The following is a 23,503-nucleotide window of genomic DNA, read 5'->3' as shown; positions in this document are numbered from 1 at the left end:
AGTTAACTGATGCACATTATTTTTGTTGAAAATTATTTTGAAAAGCTATTTAGGAATTATTTAGGAATGATAATTGATCGAGTCGAACACGAATAATGTTTATTTACTAGATTCACAATAAAATAATCTACCTATTATATATAGAATATTCATTTAAAAATATGTGAGTATATGATATTTTATAAATTTTAAAATAAAATTTAAATATATTATAAAATATAAATTAAATTTTAATTTTAATTAAATTTAATATAATAAAATATAAATTAAAATTTAACTTAAGAAAATATAAATTAAGTTTAAATTTTAACTTTTTACATATAAGAGATATTTTTGAGTACTTGTACTTAATCCGTTTATTAACAAATATTAAAATAATAATTATATATCGCAGATTTTATTTACATATATTTATATATCTATGAATACAAATATTTTTATTATCTTCAATAATATATTTGCTATTAAAGAGAGTTTTGAAAAGCATGCTATTATTATTTTTTAATTAAAATATATTCTCTAGTTATGACCAACTTAAAAACAAAATTGAAAGAACATAAAATATTAATAATATATATTATTCACATATTATTTTAAACATATTTTTACTATTATTTAAAATTAATTTTCTTTCACTATATAAATTTCATTTTAAAATGTTTTATAAATTTTAATAAAAATATAATGAAAAGGAACGAATAAGTTATTACTAGCTCTCCATCATAGAAATGTATTTGAGGATAAAAAATATTATGATTGATATTGCAAATTCACCCTACGAGTCTCTTATTTACAGTAGGCTCTGCATGTATCTGTGAATAAAACTTAAAAAAATAGATGATTTTGAAAAAGATAAAATGACCACTTCAGTAAAATCTTTGTATATAACAAATTATTTAAAATATTGGTTTCATGTCACCATTAAAAGATTGAATATATAATTTAAGAAAATCATAGTTTAACAAAAAAAATTAACAAACTATAAAAGGTAATACTTTATTATTTTATTTTGGTCAAAAAATAAAAAAATTAATCTATTTTAATTTCATTTATAAAAAAATTTGTCAAATTTGTCAAAATTCTCAAAACATAATTTTCCTACAATTTAAAGGAAACTCATAAGGTTTCTGTCTTAATCTATTATTATATTATTATGTAGATTGCCAAAGTCACATAAATAGTATGTTTCTTCTTGATCTAACATATACATAAAGAATGTCTTCATCTAAAAATTGTTAGGTTGTGTGGCAAATTTCTTCTCCTTATTTTGTCTTTTGACATCTTTGATTTTTTTCTAAGTTAAATGAAAGTTTTCTGAAGCAATGTAGAACCTTGCTATGACATTCATAAGCTTTTCTTCTTACTACCCTTTTCTTCTTTTATGACTTGAAATGAATTCATTATCATCATTATCATTATCATTATCTTCTTCTTCATCCTCTTCTTCTTCTTCATCATCATCATCATCGCTTTCGACAATTGTTTTCTTAGCTTTTATGTCATCTTTCTTGGATGCCTTTTGTTGCTTCTGGGAAGTTTCAGTTTTAGTTCCTGGCTTTGATGGCTTAACCGGAGCTGCTGCCCGTAGCTCCTTTTGTTTCCTTTGCTTCTTCTCATATGCTCTCTTAGCACTTTCTGGAGAAAGCAAACCATGTTCCATTAACCTGCAATTTCAAGAGTATAAGCCTTAGTTTGTAATTTCTGAGAAGTTCTATTCTACACATTGAAATAAATTATAATGTATAAACATTTAATGTTAAGTGACCGCTTTGATTACAGAAAATATTATCTCAGTCAAACATTGATCAAAGGTTGCAACACAACATTTGAGACTAAATATAGACATTAACTTTCTCCGCACATAACAGTTTTTGGTTCATATTGTACTTGTCTAAATTGGTGACTACAACGAACTATTGATTTTGATATCACTTATGAGTTTTTCAATCATAGATAAATGATATCAATAAAGTATGAGTCCAATCCACACAAATGATTGACATTACTCTCAACCAAAAATCCTAAAATAATATCATATTCTACACACTCAATTTTTTGTCTTTATCTAATATGAGACTTAGATTTACACTTGAATTTCTAATGTCTTATTCCTTTTCCCTCGTGTGTTATGAACTTATGAATACTTTAGTAGAGTGGGTTTTATATTCTGAAGAAAGTATGAACTGCGAAGTATTGGTGTCTAATGCCTTGAAAAGTCAAAAAAACGTTTAATTCATTCTTCTTTAACAAATTAGAAAGCTTATAAGGAAAATATAATATACTTAATGTCTTTTTAATTATAACACAACAGTTGTAGACTTGTAGATACACAAGTATTACGATAAGTTGGGTTTGTATTATTAGGATCATTATTAATCTATTTCTTGAATCTGTATTTGTAGCATATATGGTACCAGCATTGACTGGAGAATCTGATAAACCAAAAAAATACAAGGAATGTTGCTGAACCATATTAATACAATATTCAGCTATAAGGAATATAGCTTAACGAATTTAAAGCATATTTCAGGTTTTAAATTGGCAATATCATGCATCCGAGAATGAGAATGTTAGGTAAACAACTTTAAGATTGAAAAAATACTCACCAAAATTCAGCCATTTCACTTGTTGGAATCTGTTTTGACAATGATTCATAGAAAACCCGCAGCGGTTCTTTCTGCCAACAAAGGCAATAACAAATCACAAAGATGAGCTTGAGTTTATTTCAATGTTTTGAAATTTGTTTTGTAATTCTAGGAATTCATGTCGGGCTCAAACCTGTTCAGGAGGATCATGTTTCTGCCCGAGAAGAATGTAGACTTTCTTCTCTCTCACTTTTGTAGTTGTCTTCGTTGTTGTCTCTGAAGACGACGAAGTCGATTTGGATTTAACCTTCAAACATTTCCCAGAGAAGAAAAAATACAACTTAAACACGCGATCATCCTAATCAAATTGAACGCAATCGAGATACCAAACATGGTTCATGGGACCTCAATTTTGTTCAAATTGGGAAAAACAAAAAACAGATTCATATAGCAATTATGTGCAAGGAAAATCAATGCAAGTTCTTGTACTAAATCACGATTTTATTATTTGAACAATCCACGAAATTCTTAACCCGCTTTCTCAATTGAGCTCAACACCTTGATTTGAAGTAATGAAAACCCACCTAAGAAATTCAGAATTTCAAAGCATTTATCAATCCGATGCAGCAACGTCCCCAGAATCGTTCTTAAACCATAAAACAACTTAAAAGCTCCATTTTTCATATTGTAAATGTTGAAGAGTGATTGGTACCTGGGATTTTGTGGAGGCAGATTCTACTCTCTTCTTGACAGCTGAAGAATCCTTTTTTCCCTTGGAAGAACCATCTGGGGCACTCGATTTGGGCTTCACATTGCTTTTTTTGGTTTCTGTGGCCATAAACGATGATCTAAATTTAGATTAAAAGAGATTGACGCTTCCTTTGTCCTTGTTACCCTTCTCAATTTCATTCACAGTTACACCATTTTATCGCCATTTTTCTTTCTTCATCAATATCTCTCTTCTCTTCTCTTGTCTTGAAACATTCGAGGATGATAAAAAAAAAAAAAAAAACCGTTCAGGTTGTTTGTTTAACTGTCGTGCTCCTACTGAGGAACAGAAAAAACCTTCTTGCTAAGGTGAATAGAAGTGTGATTGTATTATATCCCTCATTGGAAAGACTTTTATACCCTTCCAATGGGGTTTCGGGAGTTATGTTATCCAACGTGGTAAAGGAACATTTTAATAATTTCAAATATTTGTTATACAACTGGGATTCAATTTTATTTTTTCCTTTTCTACTTTTGTTGATTGAGAATATTTGAAATTAGGATGAAGATGAATAAATAAATTAGCTAAATTAAAAAAAGTCACAACCTTAATCTAACGATATTACTCTATTACGTAAAGTAATTTTGTCTCTAAAAAGTTATTATTTATCTAATCTCAGTGACGAATTTTAATTACAAATTTTGAAATTATAAAAATAATATACTTAAAATATATTTAATACTGATTTAATAAAATATATATAATTTAATATTTTTTTCTCGTTTAAAAAATAATAGTTTCAAAATTATATTTGATATGTAATTTATTTTAAATAGACTTTTTTAATTTCAACTCTTCCACGCATTACCTTATTAGATATTTTTATGTTTAATAATTTTTTCTTGTAATAAATTTCAAATAAGTAAAATTAAATTTTTTACTTGTAATTTTTCGAATCTTTAAAATTATTTCTCTAATTCAATAATTGTAATTTTATTATCATGCTTAAAAATATGTAAACAAGTAAATTTATATTGTTTAAATTGTTTTCATATTGTATTTTTTCTTTTATCACTTTAAAACAATAATATATTATATTATTCTTCATCAATATGCTTTTTAAAAAAAAATTAAAATATAAAAAAAATTTATCAAAATCTAATTAAAAGTCAAGAGACATAATAATTAAAATAAATAATCAAGTTAAAATTAAAATATAGATAGTTATGAAGGAAAATATGTACATAACTTTTTTTACTATATTCATATACAAAATATACAATGAAAAAAAATATTAAATATTAAACTAAGATTTCACTCTAAAGAGACAAAAAAGAGTTAATTTCTATCTTATAGAAAAAAAGAAATATTCTCTTCTTTTAGAAAAACACAATAAGACGTACAAAAATAAAAAATAATATATATGAAAAACTTAAATAATACTAAAAATAAAAAATATATCTTAATAAATATTTTAACTTTTATTATATTTAATTTCATATTTTTTTATTTATTAAAAATTATACCTTATAAAACAAATAAAATTCTATATTATTTAAAGATGTGAAAAAGTAAAACTTTATTGAGTAAATTGTTTTCATCTTATATATTTCCTTTTATCATTTTTTAAAAAATAATATATTATTTTATTCTTCATCTATATATATATTTTTTAAATTTAACATAAAAGTAATTTATCAAAATTTAATTAAAAATTGAGAGACATAATTATTAAAATAAATAATCAAGCCAAAATTAAAAAATAGTTAGGAGGAAACATATATACAATTTTTTTTCTATATTAAAATATACAAATCATGAAATGAAAAAAAATATATTAAATATTAAACTAATATTTCATTCTAAAGAGAAAAAAAAAAGTTACTTTCTTTCATTTTATAAAAAGAAAATAATTTTTCTTTCTAAAAAAACAAAATAAGACATACAAAAGCAAAAAAATGAATATAATATGTGATGCAATATCATTTCCTATAACTCTTCACAAGTTTGGTTTACTCATCTCAAATGCATGATATGGACACACTTGAGAAGTTAAATAACATATAAATAAAACGTAAAAGAACTTTTAATTTTTTTTTTAAATAAATATTAATTTAAAAACACTCTTGAATTCATTTGTGAGATATTTTAAAAAGGTAGTAAACAAATGCTAAATAATAAAAATGATTTATTTCATGCCAGTTTACCGTCACTTCAAAATGTAGACAAACTCATTGGTACCAAAATCTATTACTAGATATTCCATTATTAAAAAAATTACCATATATGAATTTGATTTCTTTATTATGAATATGTCTATATATGTTAATACATAAATAATTTATATTAATATAAATATAATTGATAACGAGTATTTTATTTATAGTATAATTTATTTATTTTTAGATAGTCTTCAATTTGTTCAATTAATCAACCTAGATGGTTCAACTCACTACTCATCCTAATTGAGTAAATCAGTGAAAATGAAGACGAGATTGATCAAGCCATTTAATGAATTTATTTTTTAATAAACCAACAATACTTTATATTTTTTAATAAATTTAATAAATTTATTTTTAATTAAACAAAGAAGAAGATTAGTATAGTGGTCTACCAACTCAACTTTTTTTATGGAGAGTCAAATGATTTAATTTAATAATTTTAAAGTTTCTCTAAACCCTTTCCTTTAGGGAGTTGATGATAAGTTTACCATCCTATCCAAATTAGACTTTTAAAAAGCAATAAAAACATTTATGAAATATATGAACCAGGACATAACCCGTAATTAAAAAATGACTTTTAAATAGTTTAAATTACTCAGTCTAAAGTACCTCTCCTAGTGACATCATAAACATTTGGTGTGTAGGCTATTTTATTTATAGATTGAGGAATTAAAACTGGGTATGCAGTGTTCAAATAACTAATCCAGAATAGTTAATTTAAATTATTTGTTTTGGAGAAAAAATATTTATTTCACAGTGGTTTTCTGTATAAGTATTTTTAAGAAAATAAGTGTTTTTTAAGTTAAGATAACTTAATATATACGAACTAATATGTAGAAATTCTTTTATATAATTTATAATTAACACATAAACTAATTTTGAATTTTTTAAATAAATGTAAACCATTTTTAGACAATTGTAATCTTGAAAAGATAACAAGTGATGTTGGATTCTATATTTTGGAGTTTTTTTTATCACTCTTGAAAATAGTACAGAAACAAAATATTAAAATTTTGGAAGGTACAAGAAACAATTTATGGGGTGCAGCAAAGCAAAGACAGACTTAAATTGTTTTAGGCCCATTCTTCTAGGCCCAGAAGAGAAACGTACACGGAAAGTAACCATAGATAGATCGCATCCTAACAAAAAAAAAAAAAAAAACTCAGGTGGTCCTTTTCTTTTTGGTTCCCTCCCTTTACAATGTTTTAACATTGATTCATTCCCGCGCACACAATTTCAGTTCTTGTTCCTTCTTTTTTCCTGTAATTCCTTTCAGTTATTCTTGGCTCCTTTGGTTGCTTCTTCTCAAAGGTTCTAACTCCAAATCAAATCCTTCTTAAACTATTGAATTTAACTTCGCTGCATCAAATTCATCATTCCACCTATTAATTGTGTTTTCATGTTCGTTGCTGCATCTCTGCATGTATTTCTCGCCTTAAGCTTTTTTCTTCCCCTCAATGACTTCCTCCGATGACGGTTGTTTTCACTGATTTGACAATCTTTTAATATGGCTTTGTTACATGTTATGTTGGAATGCTTGTTATTTTTTTGATTTGTAGTGCGTAATAGTTAAATTAGGGTTTGTTGATGGTATGGAGTAGCTATGATAGTATGAAGGTTCTGATGGCTGTCTTTGTCGTGATCTAAGGCTCAATTAGGACCGTGTGATTGACTCTTGGATTTTGCTTGTCTTAAAATTTAGTCTTCTTTCGCTTCTCTTAAGTTTGCCTTGTGCGATGATTGGTTAGATGGTTATGATGATTTTTGTTTGCAATTCAGATTTGATTGTCAGTCCTGAATTTTGAATCTTTTTTTTTTTTTTTAACTAATTTGAAGGTGATTTATGTGTCTGCATAATTAATATACATGTTATACATGTACTTTATGTTTGATTCTAACATGAGAAGTAAGAAATTCCTCTTGATTATGTATGTGAACTTTGAGTACAGGAGTCCAATCTGATAACATGTGTTAGGACTCGGTACCCTTTAACTTATTATCTGTTTGGTTTTGTGACGTCAGAATAGTGGGTACTGAAAGCAAGCCTGGATGATTTTTTTTTTTGATGAATTTTCTGGTAATACTTAATTTTCACTATTCTTTAGTCATTGAATATCTTCATCTAAATTGTTGTTTCAGTGCCTTCTCTTTGTTTTTGGCCAATATTTGCTGTTTTTACGACGAGGATTATTTTCATTGCCATCGGTTTTGGGAGGGTTCAGCTATGATGAAAAAGGGTAGGTCACAACAAAGCAAAGTTGCGAAGGCTTCTGCAAAGTGCAATTTAAAGACAGGATCCATTGGAGTGAGAAATTCTCCTAAGAGAACAAATAAGTTGGACCACAAGGCAAGAGGTGATGCATTTTTGTTTTGGTTTCACAGTTTCATCCCTCTTAATGCACTGGGTTTGAATCTTTTATTTTCTTGGACGTGGGGACACTATATTCAATTTCACAGAAATGTTCAGTTGCCACTATCTTGTTCATTTGTTTAACAGTTAAATATTTTACTGATTTAGGATGCAGTGAAGAGTTATTGAATGGTAAAGAGAATCGACATTTTCTGTTTAAGGAACCTATGAGTACGTGCTCAGAACTTCTGAAGAAAAATACCGTTACTACAGAAAATAGAGGGGCTATTGAACTTCATTCTGGAGAAATGCTCACTTCCTCAAAAATCAAGTTACAACTTTTCCCAATTAATGAAGGAACTCGCATAGGACTTGAAAAGGTCACAGGGTGATTTGTGTAGCGTTTTGGCAAATTTGGATATATTTTTTGTCTGTCCTAATCTACATGCAGCAGGTCTTGATGCTTCGATTATTTTTCTTTTTAGGATGGGCATAATCCTTATTTGGAACTCACACTTCGAGGTCGAAAGAAAATATCTTCAATATTAAAACACCTTGGAAAGAAGTGGGGAAGTTCAAGTATAGCCAAAGGGCAGCTTATACTTTTCCCATGTGATGTTATGGAAAATATATCTGATTGCAGAAGATGGACCATTAATGACACTGGTACAACTGCCTCTGCTGTTTATGCTGCTGTTGGAAGCCCTGCAATTTTTCGGTTGAAGTATTATCTCTGATCATCTTCTATCTCATGTTTCCTATTTTTATGCGGAAATTAGGTTGTTTATAAATATTCTGTTACTTGTTCTCTCTTTAAGGTATGGCTGGTTCTATGCACATGAACCCAGATCTTCTGGTATACCTTCAACACCAATTCCCGATAAGCCTGTTGTAGCTGGAGGCGCCACTGCTAAATTAGAGGAAACTTTATGTGGTGAACAGGACATGGTTGAAGCAAGCAAAGAATACAGAGAAACTGATGTGGGCATTGCAGTAAGTGAAACTGTGGCTCAGAAAGTAGGAAATGCAGCTGTTGATCCTATGAAAAGCTGATAATTCGATAATTTCCTGTGCATTATAAGAACTTGCTGATAGTTGTATAGGCTGTACACAATTTTAGCAGGAGATATGGGTCTTTCTGGTTGATCTGGTTTACAAATTTTAGTTTTATATTCAAAGAGCGTCAAAATGGTTTTTTTGATGGTTTGCTTTATTGAATCATAAGTGCTGGAAAAGTTTTGGAACGTGTTAAAAAAATTACAAAATCAATTGGTTACTTTTCGTGCATATTGAAATCCATTGTTGGTTGGTCCTGAATTTAAAATGAATTTGAAAGCCAATGATCTGACAGTTTTAATATGTTTTGTTCTAATAAAAGCTTATTTTCTAATGCATTTCATCATAAATATTTGTTTTCTAAAATATTAATGTTTGTTCTAAACTAGGATAATGAACCAAGAGTAAGTAGTGGTCTTCAACAGTCATCATCTCCATGGCTTGATAGTCTAAGCAATATAAGCATTGGGGCCTTCCTGTCTGAAACATCATTCTTTGGTGGGCTTGATCCAAAATCATTTGCTGGCATACAGCCGTGTGATGTAACTTCTGATTCATTGGATGCTTTTATTGCCGCCCAAATCAATAATCGTCCAGTTTCAAGACTATCTGCTGAAGACTTGCGCCCATCCATATTGGATGCTGAAGAAACATGTCATGCATTTCCTCTTCAGAAATTATCTTCCCCAACAGATGTGCTGACCAGTCGTAGGAAGGATTATTCAGTGGCATGCAGTCAGGATGTTTCTTCAAACTTGTTAAAGTTGTCAAATACAGAAAAGGTCAGTTATCCGTCACTGAAATGGGAAATAGCTTCATGTAGCTGGCGTGTCTGATGCAAAAGCTACCCTGTTCTTTTTTTTTTAGATAACCCACAAAACAAGTTCTTTAATTTTTTAAAATATTTTTTTGGGAGATAGGTCACAAGATAGGTAATAGTTTTTTCTTTTTTTGGATCTTTTGACCAATTTAAATAACTGACTTCGAAATAAAGGAATTTATAACATAGCCCCTGATTTTGATTTGAGTAACTTTGAAATAAAAGATGCTATTGAGGAAGCAATGTATACCATGATATAATTTATGGCAGCTTTATAAATACGTAGTATTAGCAGGGCTTAAATGAACATAATTTGCTGTTTCAAATGAACCTAAGGCTTCTCAAAAACTTGTCTTGCTAATAAAGTAACTTCTAATGTTGTATTGGATCTGCGATGGAAATTGGACTTCAAATTGACATGGAATGAGATTATGTTTCTATAGCAGACTATCTGGAGTCGTATGGATGTTTCGTTGTCCATCATTACTCATTGTATCTCGTGCTTTTATTAAGGTCAATGATCAAGATGAACCTTCACCAAATCCTCCATCTGGGAAGACTCAGACAGGCTTGTTGGTTTCTTCACGCCCATATGACGATGAAAGAAGTCTTGGGTTAACAGACATCAATTGGGTATTTCATTTCCTCATTGAAGCATTACAACGTTTATTATGTTTAATATCTTGATTTATTATTTAAGTAATGTTCTATCTGAACACAGAATGAATCTATGGGACCGTTTGATCTTGGCATGCCGGCTCAGAAGCTTATTGGCGAAGACAGTGTTAGCATTGGCGGATTAGTTAAATAGCCAGCTTAGATGCAGAATTTGTTGACCAAATTATTCTAGTTTGAGGACACGTTCTTAGGAAAAAGAAGAAAAAAGAGATTTTGTGTACATAATAGAAACACTTGAAAAAGGAAAGAAAGATACGAGCCTGATAGAATACAAATACTGAGTTGGAGGAACTAATGCTCAGCTCTTTTGCAGTGGCTTCGCTGCGGTCCTATAATTTTGAAATAGTTCATCAACGATTTGGTTCTGTATTTCAACTATCCTCAAGTGCTGATGTGCTGAAATGTAACTAAAATGGTTATGCTGTACTTTTGAACCTTTCATCTTACTCTTGAATAAACTATACCTTATTGGGTGCGAATTGAAAGAATCAAGTGGGAAGAACGTGATTGCTATTCAAAAGTAGATTTAGTTGCCTGGGTTTGCAAATCCAAATAAGAATTTCAGGCCTGTTATTTTCGAGTAGCTTGCATTATGTTTTTTCTAATTATTTGTGGCTTCTTTTTAATTTATTGCATAGTAGCGATTTTTTAAAATAAAGAAATAGTGCGCATCATAAAAAGACAGAAAACAATGTAAAACTTGGTGTAGCTTTGGTGATGAATTAGTCCGAACCAAATCATTGTTGACGGAGAAAACTATCTATCCCACACCACCAACATAGTTACTTCCTATATTTCAATTCCCACTCTTGTGCCGGCCAAAAACTTTCCATTTAATTGTATCAACCATTTTTTCCCTTTATTCATTTAAATATTTAATTTCTTATATTTTATACCGTCTATTTCCTCAAATTTTCAAAAGTTTGATTTCTTTGAGTTTAGAGCTTAGAGATTTCACACCAATTAAAAAAACTAAAAATGTACTTTTTCAAAATTGAAAAGACTAGTTTTTTTTTTTTGTTTTTTGTTTTTAAATTAAGGGATGTAATGATATCTGCATAAAAGATTAATAATTTGGTTAGCATTTATTTTTATAATTTTTTAATATTATAGTGTTTAGTTAAATTTGTACTTATATACTACTACATAGTACATTGTGATCTCTTGTTACGACGTAAACAAAAATATTGCAGTTTCGATTCATCGTTCGATATGGGATGCGTTAACTCCACATATTCTCCTCGTGGGAACGCTGAGAGAAGGTTGAAACGAAACAAAGAAGATGCAACCAAATCAGTGACTCACAACCACAACAAGGAGCATTCATCAAACAGGTTGAAAGAAAAGATAGAAAGAGTAGTGTCGAATGAAAAAGAAAGAGATAATAGTAATAGTGAGGCAAAGGGTGTTGCTAGAAACGATAACAAGAATGATGAGGTTGGTGAGAATGTTCCTCAGAAATCTCATGAAAAGAAGAATATTGGTGCACCCTCTGAGTCTGTGGAGGGTTGGCCAAAATGGCTAGTTGATAATATCCCACCAAACGTGTTGGAAAGCTTGGTTCCCAAGAGTGTTGATTCCTATGAAAAACTTGGAAAGGTAGATACCAATATACACTTCTAAATTATAACGATAATGATATTTTTATTCACTTTTTTGACCTACTTTCAATTCACTACTTCAATCACCGTTAAATAGTTTATTTTGATTCTTTTTAGTGATGTGATGATCTAATGGTGATTATAATGATAGGTTAAAAGTGAGATAAAAAAAGTGGGTTAAAGTATCATTATCCAAATTATAATCTCTCCTTTTGAAAAATTTATCTATCATTTACATTATTACATTGATGACACTTTTATCAACTATATATATGCATGAGTGTTACTTTCTAGAGCTATTTTATTAGAATAATCTTGATTACATTTGTTACTTTGTACACAAAAAAGGCAAATAAAAAAGTAACATCTACATTTCATTTTCTAAACACGTGTGTGTAAAGTTGCATGTGAGTAACATTGATTAATTAGTTGATAATATTAAAACTATAAGACATAGCTATGTTTGTGATGAGTTGTAGTTGTTTGAAGTTGTGATTTTGGGGTTGCAGGTGGGGCATGGAACCTATAGCAATGTATACAAAGCGAGAGATAAGGAGAGTGGAAAGATTGTTGCTTTGAAGAAGGTAAGGTTTGACACATCAGATCCTGAAAGCATAAAGTTTATGGCAAGAGAGATAATGATTCTGCAGAAGCTGGATCATCCCAATGTCATCAAACTCAAAGGACTTGCAACATCAAGGATGCAGTATAGTCTTTATCTTGTTTTTCGTTACATGCACTCTGATCTTACTACAATCATCTCTCGTCCTACGGATAAACTCACTGAACCACAGGTTTCATTTTCATCCAAACTTTAACTTTGATGCATCATGGTATTGTAATTAACGAGTTAAATATGTTTTTATCCCTTGACTTTCAATGAAAATTGAATCGAAATTTTGAACCAGTTTAGTCCTCCATTTTTAAAAATGCATAGAATTAATCTTTTTAACTGAAGTTTGTTAAGTTTATTTGACGTTTCAAATGTGTTTCTTAGCTAACATTGAAGCGGAAATGTATTAAATGGTGTAAATAACTCAAATGTTATCATAAAACGTATTTAAAACGTCAAATAAATTTAACAAAATTCAGTTAAAATGACTAAATCCATGCATTTTTTAAAGTTGAGAGACTAAATTGGACCAAAGTTTCAAAGATGGACCAATTCTAATTTTCACTGAAAGTTAAGGGATAAAAAAACATATTTAATCGTATTGTAATTTATGTTGTTTATGTTGTTCATGTTGTTGGTATTGTAATTTATGCAGATCAAGTGTTATATGCAGCAATTGCTTCTGGGGCTACAGCACTGTCATGAGAGAGGAGTTATGCATAGAGATATTAAACCTTCCAACTTGTTGGTAGACAAAAAGGGAGTGCTAAAAATTGCAGATTTTGGGTTAGCAAATTCTTTTGCTATGAAACCTGAAGGGCCTTTCACAAATCGAGTGGTGACACTTTGGTATAGAGCTCCTGAACTTCTTTTGGGTTCAACAGATTATGGATATGAAATTGATCTATGGAGTGCAGGGTGCTTGTTGGCTGAGATGTTCCTTGGAAGGCCACTTATGCCTGGGAGAACAGAGGTAAGACTTCACTTGCATTGTAACAAAATGGTGAGATTTTTTAGCTTAGATAACATACACAATGATGATTCATCTAAGCTCATATATTCAAGCAATGATAAATCACATTCTTGGATGGTTCAGATATCATTTGCGTATTCTAAGTCTGGAATATGAATTGTTTGAATGCATGAATGCATTTGGTAAACTCTCAATTAATAGGTTTTGTATGATTTAGTTAAACTTAAACACACTATCTTAATACGGTATCAAACTATAAAAGTCTATTGTAGTTGAGATTTGGACATACGGTATCAGAAGTATAAAAGTATATTGTAGTTGAGATTTGGACATTTCGTGCCACTTGTTATTAAACACCCGCTCATGATGTTCTCAATGTAAGTGTAAGGGTGTGTTGAGATCCCACCTCGACTATAACTAAGACAAATATCATCTTAATGAGTCGATTTTATGAAGTTGAGTTAAATTTAAATCTTTTATCGTAATATCTATAATGTCTAATTATATTTTATTGTATTAAATAACAACTTTTGTATGGAGTGTGATATTGTATTAAACACTTTTGTTTGTGCATGTAGGTTGAACAACTTCACATGATCTTCAAACTTTGTGGTACACCTTCTGCGGATTATTGGATGAGAAGGAAGCTAACGACAAGCTTATTTCCACCACTACATTACAAAGCTAACTATGACGAAAACTTTAAGGATTTTCCTTCCTCTGCTTCTTCTCTCTTGACTACACTTCTTCATCTAGACTCTCATGCACGTGCCACAGCTGCTTCTGCTCTTCAAAGCCAAGTCAGTTACATGTGCAGTTTCATCAATTTTGTTTCATCTACCTTTTTATACTGAATGAATTATACAACAACTCTTAAAAGATGTTAATGTATTTGACAATTTTCTTAATATTTAAGAAGTTAAAGCCAGTCTTTAAAAAATATTTCTAGCTTTTGCGATTCTTATACTTCTAGTCAAATTTCAGAAATAGATAATGAACTAAATTCACATTTTCTTTTAAACCTGAAGACTAAGTATAAGATCTTCATCATTAAATTTGCTGCATATATATTATTGATTGGCAACAAGATCAAGTCCTGAATTAGTCTATTGGTATTTGCAGTTAGCAAGGATTTTGTATTATATAAATTAATTTTCAAGTCTCATACCTATATACTTCTATTTTCCTTATGTAATAAGAACTAATATAATTTCCTATATATTACATCAGTGTGTCCCAAAATCATATTATCTCAAATTGCAATATAATAAGTGTTTACCATTGTATATAGTTTTTCAAGTCAAGTCCATTAGCATGCGACGTTTCAGCTTTAGCAGTAATATACAAAGACGAGGATGAATACTCACAAACAAAAAGACGAAAAAGGTACAATGAGATTGGTTGGCCTAATCTTATCATTTATTATTCATTATCAATAGTGCTAGACAACAAGTGTAGAAGTAATTATGTGCTCTTGAAATTGATAACATGCTTTTTCATGACAAATTAAGGCGAAAGGGTCTGAAAAACAAAGGGCATGTATTTCAAACAAGTGCATGCAACATGAACCAATCACGAAAGAACAATACTTCTGAACAAAGCAGGAGAGACTCCGAATCATCATTGAAAGGGGTAAGCTTTACAATATATCCAACTAAACACTTTGATCATGCTGCTTTAATTTGCTTATTTAAGGGACTATTTTGTTATATGGTTGTGCTATCTATTTATAACCTGTGAGGTTTTGGTTGTGACAACAGAAGAGTGTGGCACAAGACATGAAAGGTGAAGAAATTGAAAAAAGTGAAAGCAAGACATGGTCAGATTTTATGAAGGAGAGGAGCACGAGCATGGATGCATCTATATCCCCAGTTTTTCTCTCCAGTGTGAGAAAATCTCCTAAAACAGAGGGCCATCCTAATGCTCTTAAGAACATAAAAAACTATACCCTTTTACAAGCCTCAATAATTGATATGATCAATCGCAATGAAGGCAATGAAATTGGTCCATTGCGTAAGTCCTTTTCTGCATTGGATTTTCGCCTTCATCCAGACAAACTATCAAGCCTCTACTCCCAGTTCAGAAATTGAGCCACCACATGTGATTTTCTAATTTCTGTTCTAATTCTTGTTGACTTAAGTCTGAATGCTTTCTTGTGTATTTATAATTATTTAAATCATTTTTTCCCATGATGAAGATATGCGAACCAATCTTTTTTTCTTTATCTCTCTCTGTCATCATCTATCTTAAATTTCTCTTTCTCTTCCTACATTTTAGTTAAATTATGTTGTACAAATACAATCACAACATAAAAAGGGAGTAATAATAGATATAAAGTTGTTCATTTAATGTTAATTTTTTATGACTAACTTCATTTTATCACCCGATAATAATCAATCAGCACCATAACTTCATTAGTGATGAGAAAATGTCACATAATTTATCACTAATATAAATATTAATAATATATTTAAGCTTCTTATAAATGTAAAAATCTATTAAAGATCTAAAAGGTTGACACGTTTCATATTCACATTAGACAGCCTTTGTTAGAGAGAGTTAACATACAAGGGAAAGCTCTTCATAATTGACGTTCAAAGAAATCGGCACCATTCTCGACATCATCGGTTCTAATGGATCCACTTTGCGCCATTAGAATTCTATATACCCTCTTTGAACAAACCTCACCTAGCCTTCGGTCACCACCAACCAAACCTTCTGTCATCAAGTCTTTAAGTAAAAATTCCTTCTCATGTTCCTGTGCCAATAAAACCAGAATCTTATTTTTCCTTCTCATAACTTGTCATCCTTTCTTTAATCAGCAATTATTTGTAAAGAAAGGAACTAAAAGATGTCAAACAGATGACATTTCTTAGTGGCCAAATTTACTGCAATCAAATCAGGAAGGTCAAAAGAAAACAAAATAAATATTAACAACGCATACCGATTTACTAGGATCCATATAAACACTTAAGAGCGACTTCATGGTTGGGTATTTCTTCCAGATAGCAATAGCAAATCGTGGCTGAACCTTGGGGATAGAAACCAAACCTTTTAACCTGATCATGGAAGTCAAGGTGAGGAATACACGGATTAGACAGCAGAGCTGCGTGACATATTTATTGCTCAAGCCCCATTGACTCCACAATCAAAGAGAATGACTTATAAGTATCAATACTACATAAATGTTTTAGAATATTGTTGACTGAGTACACTAAACAATAAAAAACTAAATATTTTAGGTCATCTGAGTATCAAAACATTTCTTCTACAAAAGATTCAGTATCAAATAAGTGAGTGGCAGAAATGAGAAATATACAAATATATCACATACAAAATAACACAGGCCACCAAGCAGTAATTTCCTTTGGTTTTCGTCTTTTTCTATTTTGTAGATTTGAAAACAACATTTTGATAGAAAAGAGAAATGGATCGCAAAATGAGGAACATTTATACTTGATCTTGAATGAATAAGAGAGAAGCTGCAGAATCTCACTATCTAAGTAGGGTCTTCAGCTTAAATTTAAATTAAGTAATAAACCCCAACCTAAAATGCCCAAGGTCGATGGCAAACTACGAAAGAGTAACCCATACAAGGCACAAGGCTCCCACCTAACCGATCGGGTGAGGCCATGAGGGTAGATGTACGCAACATTACTTCCAATAACCTAACTGTCGCACCAACGCTCATCCGCAAAGTAATAAAAGAACTCTCTCCCCAAATTAAAATTAAATAACAAGCTAGTTCATATTCTCCTCTAACCAAACACATCAAGTCACTAAACATATTAATACATTAAAAGAACGCACTTTTCTAACTACCTCATTAACCCTTAAAACCAATTTCATCAAACGCTCAGCCCATCTGCATATCATATACCTTGTTAAATATATTTTAAGTAACGAAAGATGCCAAGTGTTCCTTATAAAAAATTGTGAACAAGAAAAATAATTAAAAAATTCCTTCAAGTTTCCCTTCACCATTATCTGCACGGTTATATAGCTAAACAATTACTTGCCTTTAATGTGACAGCATAGAGTCTAATTGTGAAGTTTGTTATGAAGTCATTTCAATTCAAACAATAAACGCCGTAGTACAAACTACATTGCTTAAATTATTACCAACTTGGAAGTCATATCACTTATTACCATTTTCAATCTTGTCAATATTGTAAATACAAAAAAAAAAAAAATGAGAAAGAAAGAACAGTGACCATTAATTGGGTATCTAGACAATCTAACTCTTAAACAAACAAGTCGACAAGATATAACAGATATCAAGTACATGAGTGGATAAAAACAAAATCAATCAAAGAAAACAAGGTAAGAACTACTGGCAATGAGTATTGAGTAATACAAATAGTCAGGTATTGGTTTCGAAGAATATATGCAATAGAAAAAGATTACAAATCCTTTGAATGATTCAGCCAAATAATTATCCTAATTACTAAAAGAAAAAAATATTAAATTCAATTCATACTTTCTGTTTTAAGTAATAAATGCTAGCTTTTTCTATGCAATATAACAACGTCAACATCACTTACCACAAAGATTTCTTTATTAAATTTCGGTCAACACAGTCCTTTGGAATAAGGGCTCCATTTGCATATACAGATAACCGGGTTAACTTCTTTCTGCAGTTTAAATAGACAAAAAACGGTGTAACAGGAGAAAAAGATAAATCATACAAGGGACATGTTTTCAGTCTTAAAGAAAATGCAGGCAGGTATTATGTCTTCCAGACACCACCAGTTCTTGTACATTTAAGTTGTTCTTGAAAACTAGAAATTAAAATGCTTTATTGCAAATTTAAAGAAAACGGTAAATTTTTAAAAAAATAGAAATAGAAAATAGTCTGTAGACATATCAAATTTTATCCTTCAATGAATTCTGCATAACTGGTTTTACATGGAGAAGTATTGCATATAAAACTGTTCTCCTTCCAAGATTGACAAGACACCAATTCAATACAAAAAATACTGGCATCAAGTACCTGAACTGACATGATGCCAAACTGCATGTCAAACCAACAACATGTTCAGCCAGTTCAGCCTCATCTACACACTGCCTGGAATGTACTTTGCTGAAATTAGTCGTTAGTTTTGCCAGAACCTACAAGACAATTTAAAATAAAAATGATAGACATGGTTAAAGAAGGTAAAAAATTTAAACATGAACTATTCCTTGTAATTTGATGATGAAAGGGCCAGTTATTCAACCTCCTCGATAGGTGGACGTCTCCAACAACTATTGTTTTCAGGGTTCTTATATTTATCCTGTTCCCTGGCCAATCATAAAAAACAAAGTTTCAACAAAATATGATGAAATAAAAAATGTTATACTGTAAGCAACTCAAGTCAATCTTGTATTTAAAATAAACGTTCAAAATAGAAAATGAGGTACATTTTCAAGATTCTCAGATCACTTAATTAGTTTCGGGAGTTTGATTAAAACTAATTAAATTGTCTGGTCCTGAAGATGAATTAGCATATATAAAATGCACACAATATATCAACACAGCACACTAAGCAAAAAAACTATTGATGGTAGAATTGAAGTATTAAGAAAGTTTTAATATATCACTCACCTTTTATTAATGTAAGCCAATAACCTATTGGTGAGGTAACAAACTGTATAAGACGGATAAAGACTTCGAATGCTAGAGAGTTGATCAAAAAGAGAATCATTCGTGACGAGATTACAAAATTTGTCAGCCTCATAAATGAGCAGGACATATGGAATCTCAATTTTTTCAGTAGAAAGCTGCACATGATAAATGAAATTGACATCAGTATAAAAGAAGAATCCTCACAAATATATTCATCAAATTTGGATTTTGAAATATAGAGAAAAAAGTTTTAATCAGATAATAAATATAAGTTCTCATTACCCAGGATTAAAAGTTTATCTATTGAATACTATAAGCACGCTCACCAACAAGGCAGGGTGGCAGGGTTGGTTAGATATGGACTTGCCACAACCTTCCTCACATTAAAAAGGTAGCATATTAAAAAAAAAACCTTAGAAGTGTTTACTTATTACGAGTAATTGAAGTTAAAATAACTTAAGGTAAAAGAGCAACCAACATGGTGCTCATGTCTAGTTTTTGGGCCAGTGTGATTTACTGACTTATGGTTATGTTATGGGAACTTTCAGTTCTTAGGTTGGTTGACAATTAGAAAAATACCTGAACGGGCTACATTATGAAGTTGTAGACAAGTGAAAAGAAGCCATAGTTGATAGAGGATAGGAGTTTCAACTTCAACACCCAATTGCATACAACTGGTCATTATCTCCATTTCCAGTATACCTAGGGCAATCCTAGACTTCAAAATGATTGAGAATGATGGAGGGCTACGTAAGTGTATTGAGAGGCTATCTGCAAACAAGGATGACGAACACAGTGCAACAAAGAGAGCTACATAAGTGTACCACAGCTGAATGGTGAAATAACTACGGATCACATACCCCATATTTAAAAAAATGGCCATTAAAGAGTTGAATTCAACTTGTTCATCTTGTTGTGAGAGGAATTGGAATGTCAATTATCAACTTACTTCATTTTACAGAATTTCATGTAAGAATGTCAAACTAACAATCTTTTTTACAAAATATATTTATTCTAAAGAGAGATGAAGACATTCCAATCAAAAGTTGCAAGATTTAGTCTATATAAAATACAGCCAAGCAATTAAGGAAAGCATTGATAACCATGATCTGACAGATGCCATGGTCTTGAATGATGTTGATGAAAAAAATGAATGGCTATCAGGAGAAATGGCTAATGGAGATGAGGAAACTGTCCAAGAAGATAAATTGATGTTCAAGATTTGACTTTGGAGAGCTCCTCCCAAGAAGAAGTAGAAAATGAAAATGGAAGGGAGGAGGAAGAGATTTACAAGAGAGGTGAAATTGATGAAGATAAGGAAGAAATGGCCAAAATTCAGCTGAAGGTGATTTTTAAGCTTAAGAGGCCTAAACTTGTTTGATTTAATTTCCTTCATTGTAATCGTCAAATAAGTAAGAAGCTTTAAGTTTCAATCAAAATATGTTTTATATTTAAGTGTTTATTCTTTATTTTAAAGCATCTATGTGTGTGTGTGTATTGTGTAATATAAACCTACTTAGGGTAAAAAAGTGGTCATTTCACTATCCACTACAGTGTTTCTGGGAGCAGGTGCTCCACTCCACGGCACTATCCACTGTTAACTACTATGATACTAATAAGAAAAATCTATTAACTACTATGATAACATGTATCTAGAACTTAAACAAACAAAAAATAGTGAAATGAAAACTTTATATAGCAAGCAACTGACATGGATATAGAATAGATAAAAAAATGATACAGATTAAGGGTAGAGAAATACTTAATAATACTGAGGGCATTTATTACCTGTGAAATTTGTTCAGGAACTTTCATAGTCCACAAAATGGACCCTGAGATTGGATTTGATGTAATATGGTATGTAAGCCCTTTTTCAGCAAACCTAGTAAGCAGATGTCCTGAAGCAAGGGAATAGTAATTTTGTATGAAGAAAGCCATAGCTAAGAAATTGCATTAAGTTTTGTTATCTAGTTATGAATTTAGATACGGAAGAGAACAATAGTTTTAAGAGAAAATCATAATAAAGAAACTACGTAGAAATGCTATCATGTACTTGTGTATTCAGATATTAATAACCTACCTCCAATCGAACCTGCTTCAACTACCTTTGCATCAATTTCTGCTACAATGGATTTTATTGCAAACTTCCCCTTTTCCCATTTTTGCTTTTCTTTTTCAATTTTTTTCAGTTCAGCAGCTTCAGCCTTTAGAGCAGCTTTTTTTAACTTCTCTTGCTGAAGAATAAATTTTCATGAGCTATCATATTCTTAATGATATAATTCATAAAATGTAATCAGAGCTATAGACTGAAACACACTTCTTTCTGTAGTTTCTTTTCCTCCATGAGGCGACTTCTTTCTTCTTTTGTCATTTTTGTTTTCCCCGCTGCGTTGGTTGTGTTCTTTGAAGGAACTTTGGACTTTTTCATATTTTTGGTGTTCTCCTTCTCCACGTCCATATTTTCCTGATTACAGCAACCATAAAATAGCATAACATTCTCTAAGATGAAAATACAAGTACGATAAACAAACTTCATATTATTGATGAAAATAAAATAAAGATAAAGAATTATATACATGTGCAAAAACACAACACAGAAAATAATGATAAAATAACTTAACTAACCACTCGTAAAGAAGTTGGATTTGAAAGGTTGTTCCCAAGCATTTCAGTTAGAGCAGCATTTTCATGTGAAATGTGCCTCTCTGTAATTTCCAATTACATACAACAAATAAACAAAACATTTCAGGTAGTGAAGAACAAGTGTAACTGATCAACAAGCATTTACCAGGAGAACTTCCGGACCCCATTGAATGTGAAGTCCATCGTGAATCCCTTGCTTCATTCGTATTTCGTTTGCCCATTCCAAAATTTTCTAACTCATTATCCGATTCCAAACATATACGTGGAGAACTTCCGGACCCCAACGATTTTGAATTCCATATTGATTCTTTTGGTTCATTTTCATCCCATTCACCTGCTCGACAATTTTCTAACTCGTTATCCGATTCCAAACATACATGTGGACAACTTCCAGATGCCACTGAATTTGAAGTCCATCTTGAATCTCTAGCCTCATTCTCATCCCGTTTGTCCATTCCATAATTTCCCAACGTGTTATCTGATTCGAAGAACACACCAGGAGAATTTCCAGACCCCATTGAATTCGAAATACCTCCAGAATCTCTCGGTTCAGTCTCATCCCGTTTGTCCATTCCACAGTGTTCGGACTCATTATCCGACTCCAAACATATCATTTGACTAATCCCTGAACAACAAACAAACATCATGCAAGCTGTTCAGCTTAAAATGTTCCTTCTCACAGACCAATAAAAACAATGAATACACAAAACTGTGCAGAAAACATACAACAATCAAAAAGAACATAAAGTACAACTCCACTAGAAATCCCAAAGAAAAATTAGCACGGACAAAACAAGTACCCCACCAATGCAAGTCTAAATTATGATTAAATAGTAAATTAATTAGCCGTAAAAGAAGTAACTGCAGTGCTATATTTTAACAACCACTGGAAATGAGTATTGCTAGAGTTCCAGACGAAAACAAATAACGGAAAATGCATCTTGAAAAGTAAGAATGGGGCACAGAAAAGAAAGAGCTATAGAGCTAAAGTGGTAGAGAGAAAGTGAATTGACCGGAGAATTTGTTAGGCGAAACCCTAGCGGTGGGATCGGAAGGCATGGTGCATTTGACGATTGCGACCTCGGAACCGAATAGCGCCGACATTGGAGTCTCGGGAACGATAGAAGGTGTGACGGATTTTTGAGGGGTTGGGTCATCTTCGATGACCAAAACGGTGCGGTTTGGGTCCGGTTCGGTTCGGCGTTTCTTTGAACGGAAGGGGAACGGCGTTGAGGGGTCTTCTTCTTCATCCGAAAGGATTATAGGGTCCATTATTGGGTTCGGCTCTGCCACCGTGTTTGGTTGTTTACGCCTTCGAATAAGCGCGGGATCAGAGTCTCCACGGTCTGTTTGGTTTACCTGAATATCATATCCTTACTACGAAATAACACCGACCTTATTTGCTAAACAAAACAAATTTTCTATATTAGCATAGCATTTTTCGAAATGTTGTTTGATGTAGTAATGTAATAAAAAAATGAAAATAACAATAAAAAAAAAATTAACTCGTTGTTTTAGGAGAATGAGAGATCAATTTTTCAATAATTAAGTCATTCTATTTTTCTATAAGAACTCTTTAACTTTTTATATTTAAAATTTTAATCTTAATTATTTTAATTAAGTTTTGGTAAATATAACAATTTTA

General features: G+C 31.0%; 4 protein-coding genes across 7 annotated transcripts; 2 read left to right on the top strand and 2 right to left on the bottom strand.

Annotated features, from left to right (window-relative positions):
- Positions 1 to 1,130: 1,130 nt before the first annotated feature.
- On the bottom strand, positions 1,131 to 3,631 carry LOC114179552 (uncharacterized). The gene is made up of 4 exons (XM_028065929.2): positions 3,298 to 3,631; positions 2,779 to 2,892; positions 2,607 to 2,677; positions 1,131 to 1,664 (listed from the first exon to the last, which is right to left on the bottom strand). Exons 1-4 carry the CDS (start codon positions 3,421 to 3,423, stop codon positions 1,364 to 1,366), a joined length of 612 nt encoding a protein of 203 aa, XP_027921730.2. The 5' UTR covers positions 3,424 to 3,631; the 3' UTR covers positions 1,131 to 1,363.
- Positions 3,632 to 6,690: 3,059 nt separating this feature from the next.
- Positions 6,691 to 10,908, top strand: LOC114176571 (TSL-kinase interacting-like protein). 3 transcript variants are annotated; one of them, XM_028061650.2, is made up of 8 exons: positions 6,691 to 6,827; positions 7,656 to 7,870; positions 8,035 to 8,246; positions 8,352 to 8,590; positions 8,685 to 8,859; positions 9,312 to 9,704; positions 10,256 to 10,375; positions 10,464 to 10,908. In XM_028061650.2, exons 2-8 carry the CDS (start codon positions 7,741 to 7,743, stop codon positions 10,551 to 10,553), a joined length of 1,359 nt encoding a protein of 452 aa, XP_027917451.2. In that variant the 5' UTR covers positions 6,691 to 6,827; positions 7,656 to 7,740; the 3' UTR covers positions 10,554 to 10,908. The 3 variants fall into 3 exon arrangements, with proteins under 3 accessions (XP_027917451.2, XP_085526957.1, XP_027917452.1); XM_085670831.1 differs by lacking the exon at positions 6,691 to 6,827 and adding an exon at positions 6,863 to 6,992; XM_028061651.2 differs by lacking the exon at positions 6,691 to 6,827 and having other exon boundaries at positions 7,719 to 7,870; positions 8,042 to 8,246.
- A 1,610-nt stretch (positions 10,909 to 12,518) lies between these two features.
- LOC114176019 (putative serine/threonine-protein kinase At1g54610) lies at positions 12,519 to 15,895 on the top strand. Its single transcript, XM_028060913.2, has 6 exons — positions 12,519 to 12,815; positions 13,290 to 13,607; positions 14,186 to 14,407; positions 14,899 to 14,993; positions 15,119 to 15,239; positions 15,368 to 15,895. Exons 1-6 carry the CDS (start codon positions 12,645 to 12,647, stop codon positions 15,695 to 15,697), a joined length of 1,257 nt encoding a protein of 418 aa, XP_027916714.1. The 5' UTR covers positions 12,519 to 12,644; the 3' UTR covers positions 15,698 to 15,895.
- A 141-nt stretch (positions 15,896 to 16,036) lies between these two features.
- On the bottom strand, positions 16,037 to 23,243 carry LOC114176018 (uncharacterized). Of its 2 annotated transcripts, XM_028060911.2 has the most exons (12): positions 22,872 to 23,242; positions 22,004 to 22,483; positions 21,841 to 21,920; positions 21,533 to 21,679; positions 21,296 to 21,449; positions 21,004 to 21,113; positions 19,195 to 19,370; positions 18,827 to 18,890; positions 18,601 to 18,719; positions 18,152 to 18,241; positions 16,552 to 16,666; positions 16,037 to 16,365 (listed from the first exon to the last, which is right to left on the bottom strand). In XM_028060911.2, exons 1-12 carry the CDS (start codon positions 23,128 to 23,130, stop codon positions 16,189 to 16,191), a joined length of 1,971 nt encoding a protein of 656 aa, XP_027916712.2. In that variant the 5' UTR covers positions 23,131 to 23,242; the 3' UTR covers positions 16,037 to 16,188. The 2 variants fall into 2 exon arrangements, with proteins under 2 accessions (XP_027916712.2, XP_085527732.1); XM_085671606.1 differs by lacking the exons at positions 16,037 to 16,365; positions 16,552 to 16,666 and having other exon boundaries at positions 18,148 to 18,241; positions 22,872 to 23,243.
- Between the last annotated feature and the right edge of the window lie 260 nt (positions 23,244 to 23,503).

The sequence above is a fragment of the Vigna unguiculata genome, chromosome 3 (assembly GCF_037176805.1).
Source record: "Vigna unguiculata cultivar grain cowpea cultivar isolate G323 ecotype 2 chromosome 3, ASM3717680v1, whole genome shotgun sequence".
In the NCBI taxonomy this organism is placed as follows: Eukaryota; Viridiplantae; Streptophyta; class Magnoliopsida; order Fabales; family Fabaceae; genus Vigna; species Vigna unguiculata.
Note: the sequence above shows the minus strand (reverse complement) of the source record. Positions and strands in the feature narration are given on the sequence as shown.

Coding starts and splice junctions, on each gene's coding strand:
- LOC114176019 (XM_028060913.2), top strand. CDS start 12,645: ATGGCAAGAGAGATAATGATTCTGCAGAAGCTGGATCATCCCAATGTC. Junction 12,816..13,289: donor ATAAACTCACTGAACCACAG/GTTTCATTTTCA, acceptor TAATTTATGCAG/ATCAAGTGTTATATGCAGCA. Junction 13,608..14,185: donor TTATGCCTGGGAGAACAGAG/GTAAGACTTCAC, acceptor TTGTGCATGTAG/GTTGAACAACTTCACATGAT.
- LOC114176571 (XM_028061650.2), top strand. CDS start 7,741: ATGATGAAAAAGGGTAGGTCACAACAAAGCAAAGTTGCGAAGGCTTCT. Junction 7,871..8,034: donor GTTGGACCACAAGGCAAGAG/GTGATGCATTTT, acceptor TTACTGATTTAG/GATGCAGTGAAGAGTTATTG. Junction 8,591..8,684: donor CCTGCAATTTTTCGGTTGAA/GTATTATCTCTG, acceptor TCTCTCTTTAAG/GTATGGCTGGTTCTATGCAC.
- LOC114179552 (XM_028065929.2), bottom strand. CDS start 3,423: ATGGCCACAGAAACCAAAAAAAGCAATGTGAAGCCCAAATCGAGTGCC. Junction 2,893..3,297: donor CTGCCTCCACAAAATCCCAG/GTACCAATCACT, acceptor AAATGTTTGAAG/GTTAAATCCAAATCGACTTC. Junction 2,678..2,778: donor AACATGATCCTCCTGAACAG/GTTTGAGCCCGA, acceptor CTTTGTTGGCAG/AAAGAACCGCTGCGGGTTTT.
- LOC114176018 (XM_028060911.2), bottom strand. CDS start 23,130: ATGGACCCTATAATCCTTTCGGATGAAGAAGAAGACCCCTCAACGCCG. Junction 21,450..21,532: donor AAAAGAAACTACAGAAAGAA/GTGTGTTTCAGT, acceptor TTTATTCTTCAG/CAAGAGAAGTTAAAAAAAGC. Junction 16,366..16,551: donor ATATGGATCCTAGTAAATCG/GTATGCGTTGTT, acceptor TTATTGGCACAG/GAACATGAGAAGGAATTTTT.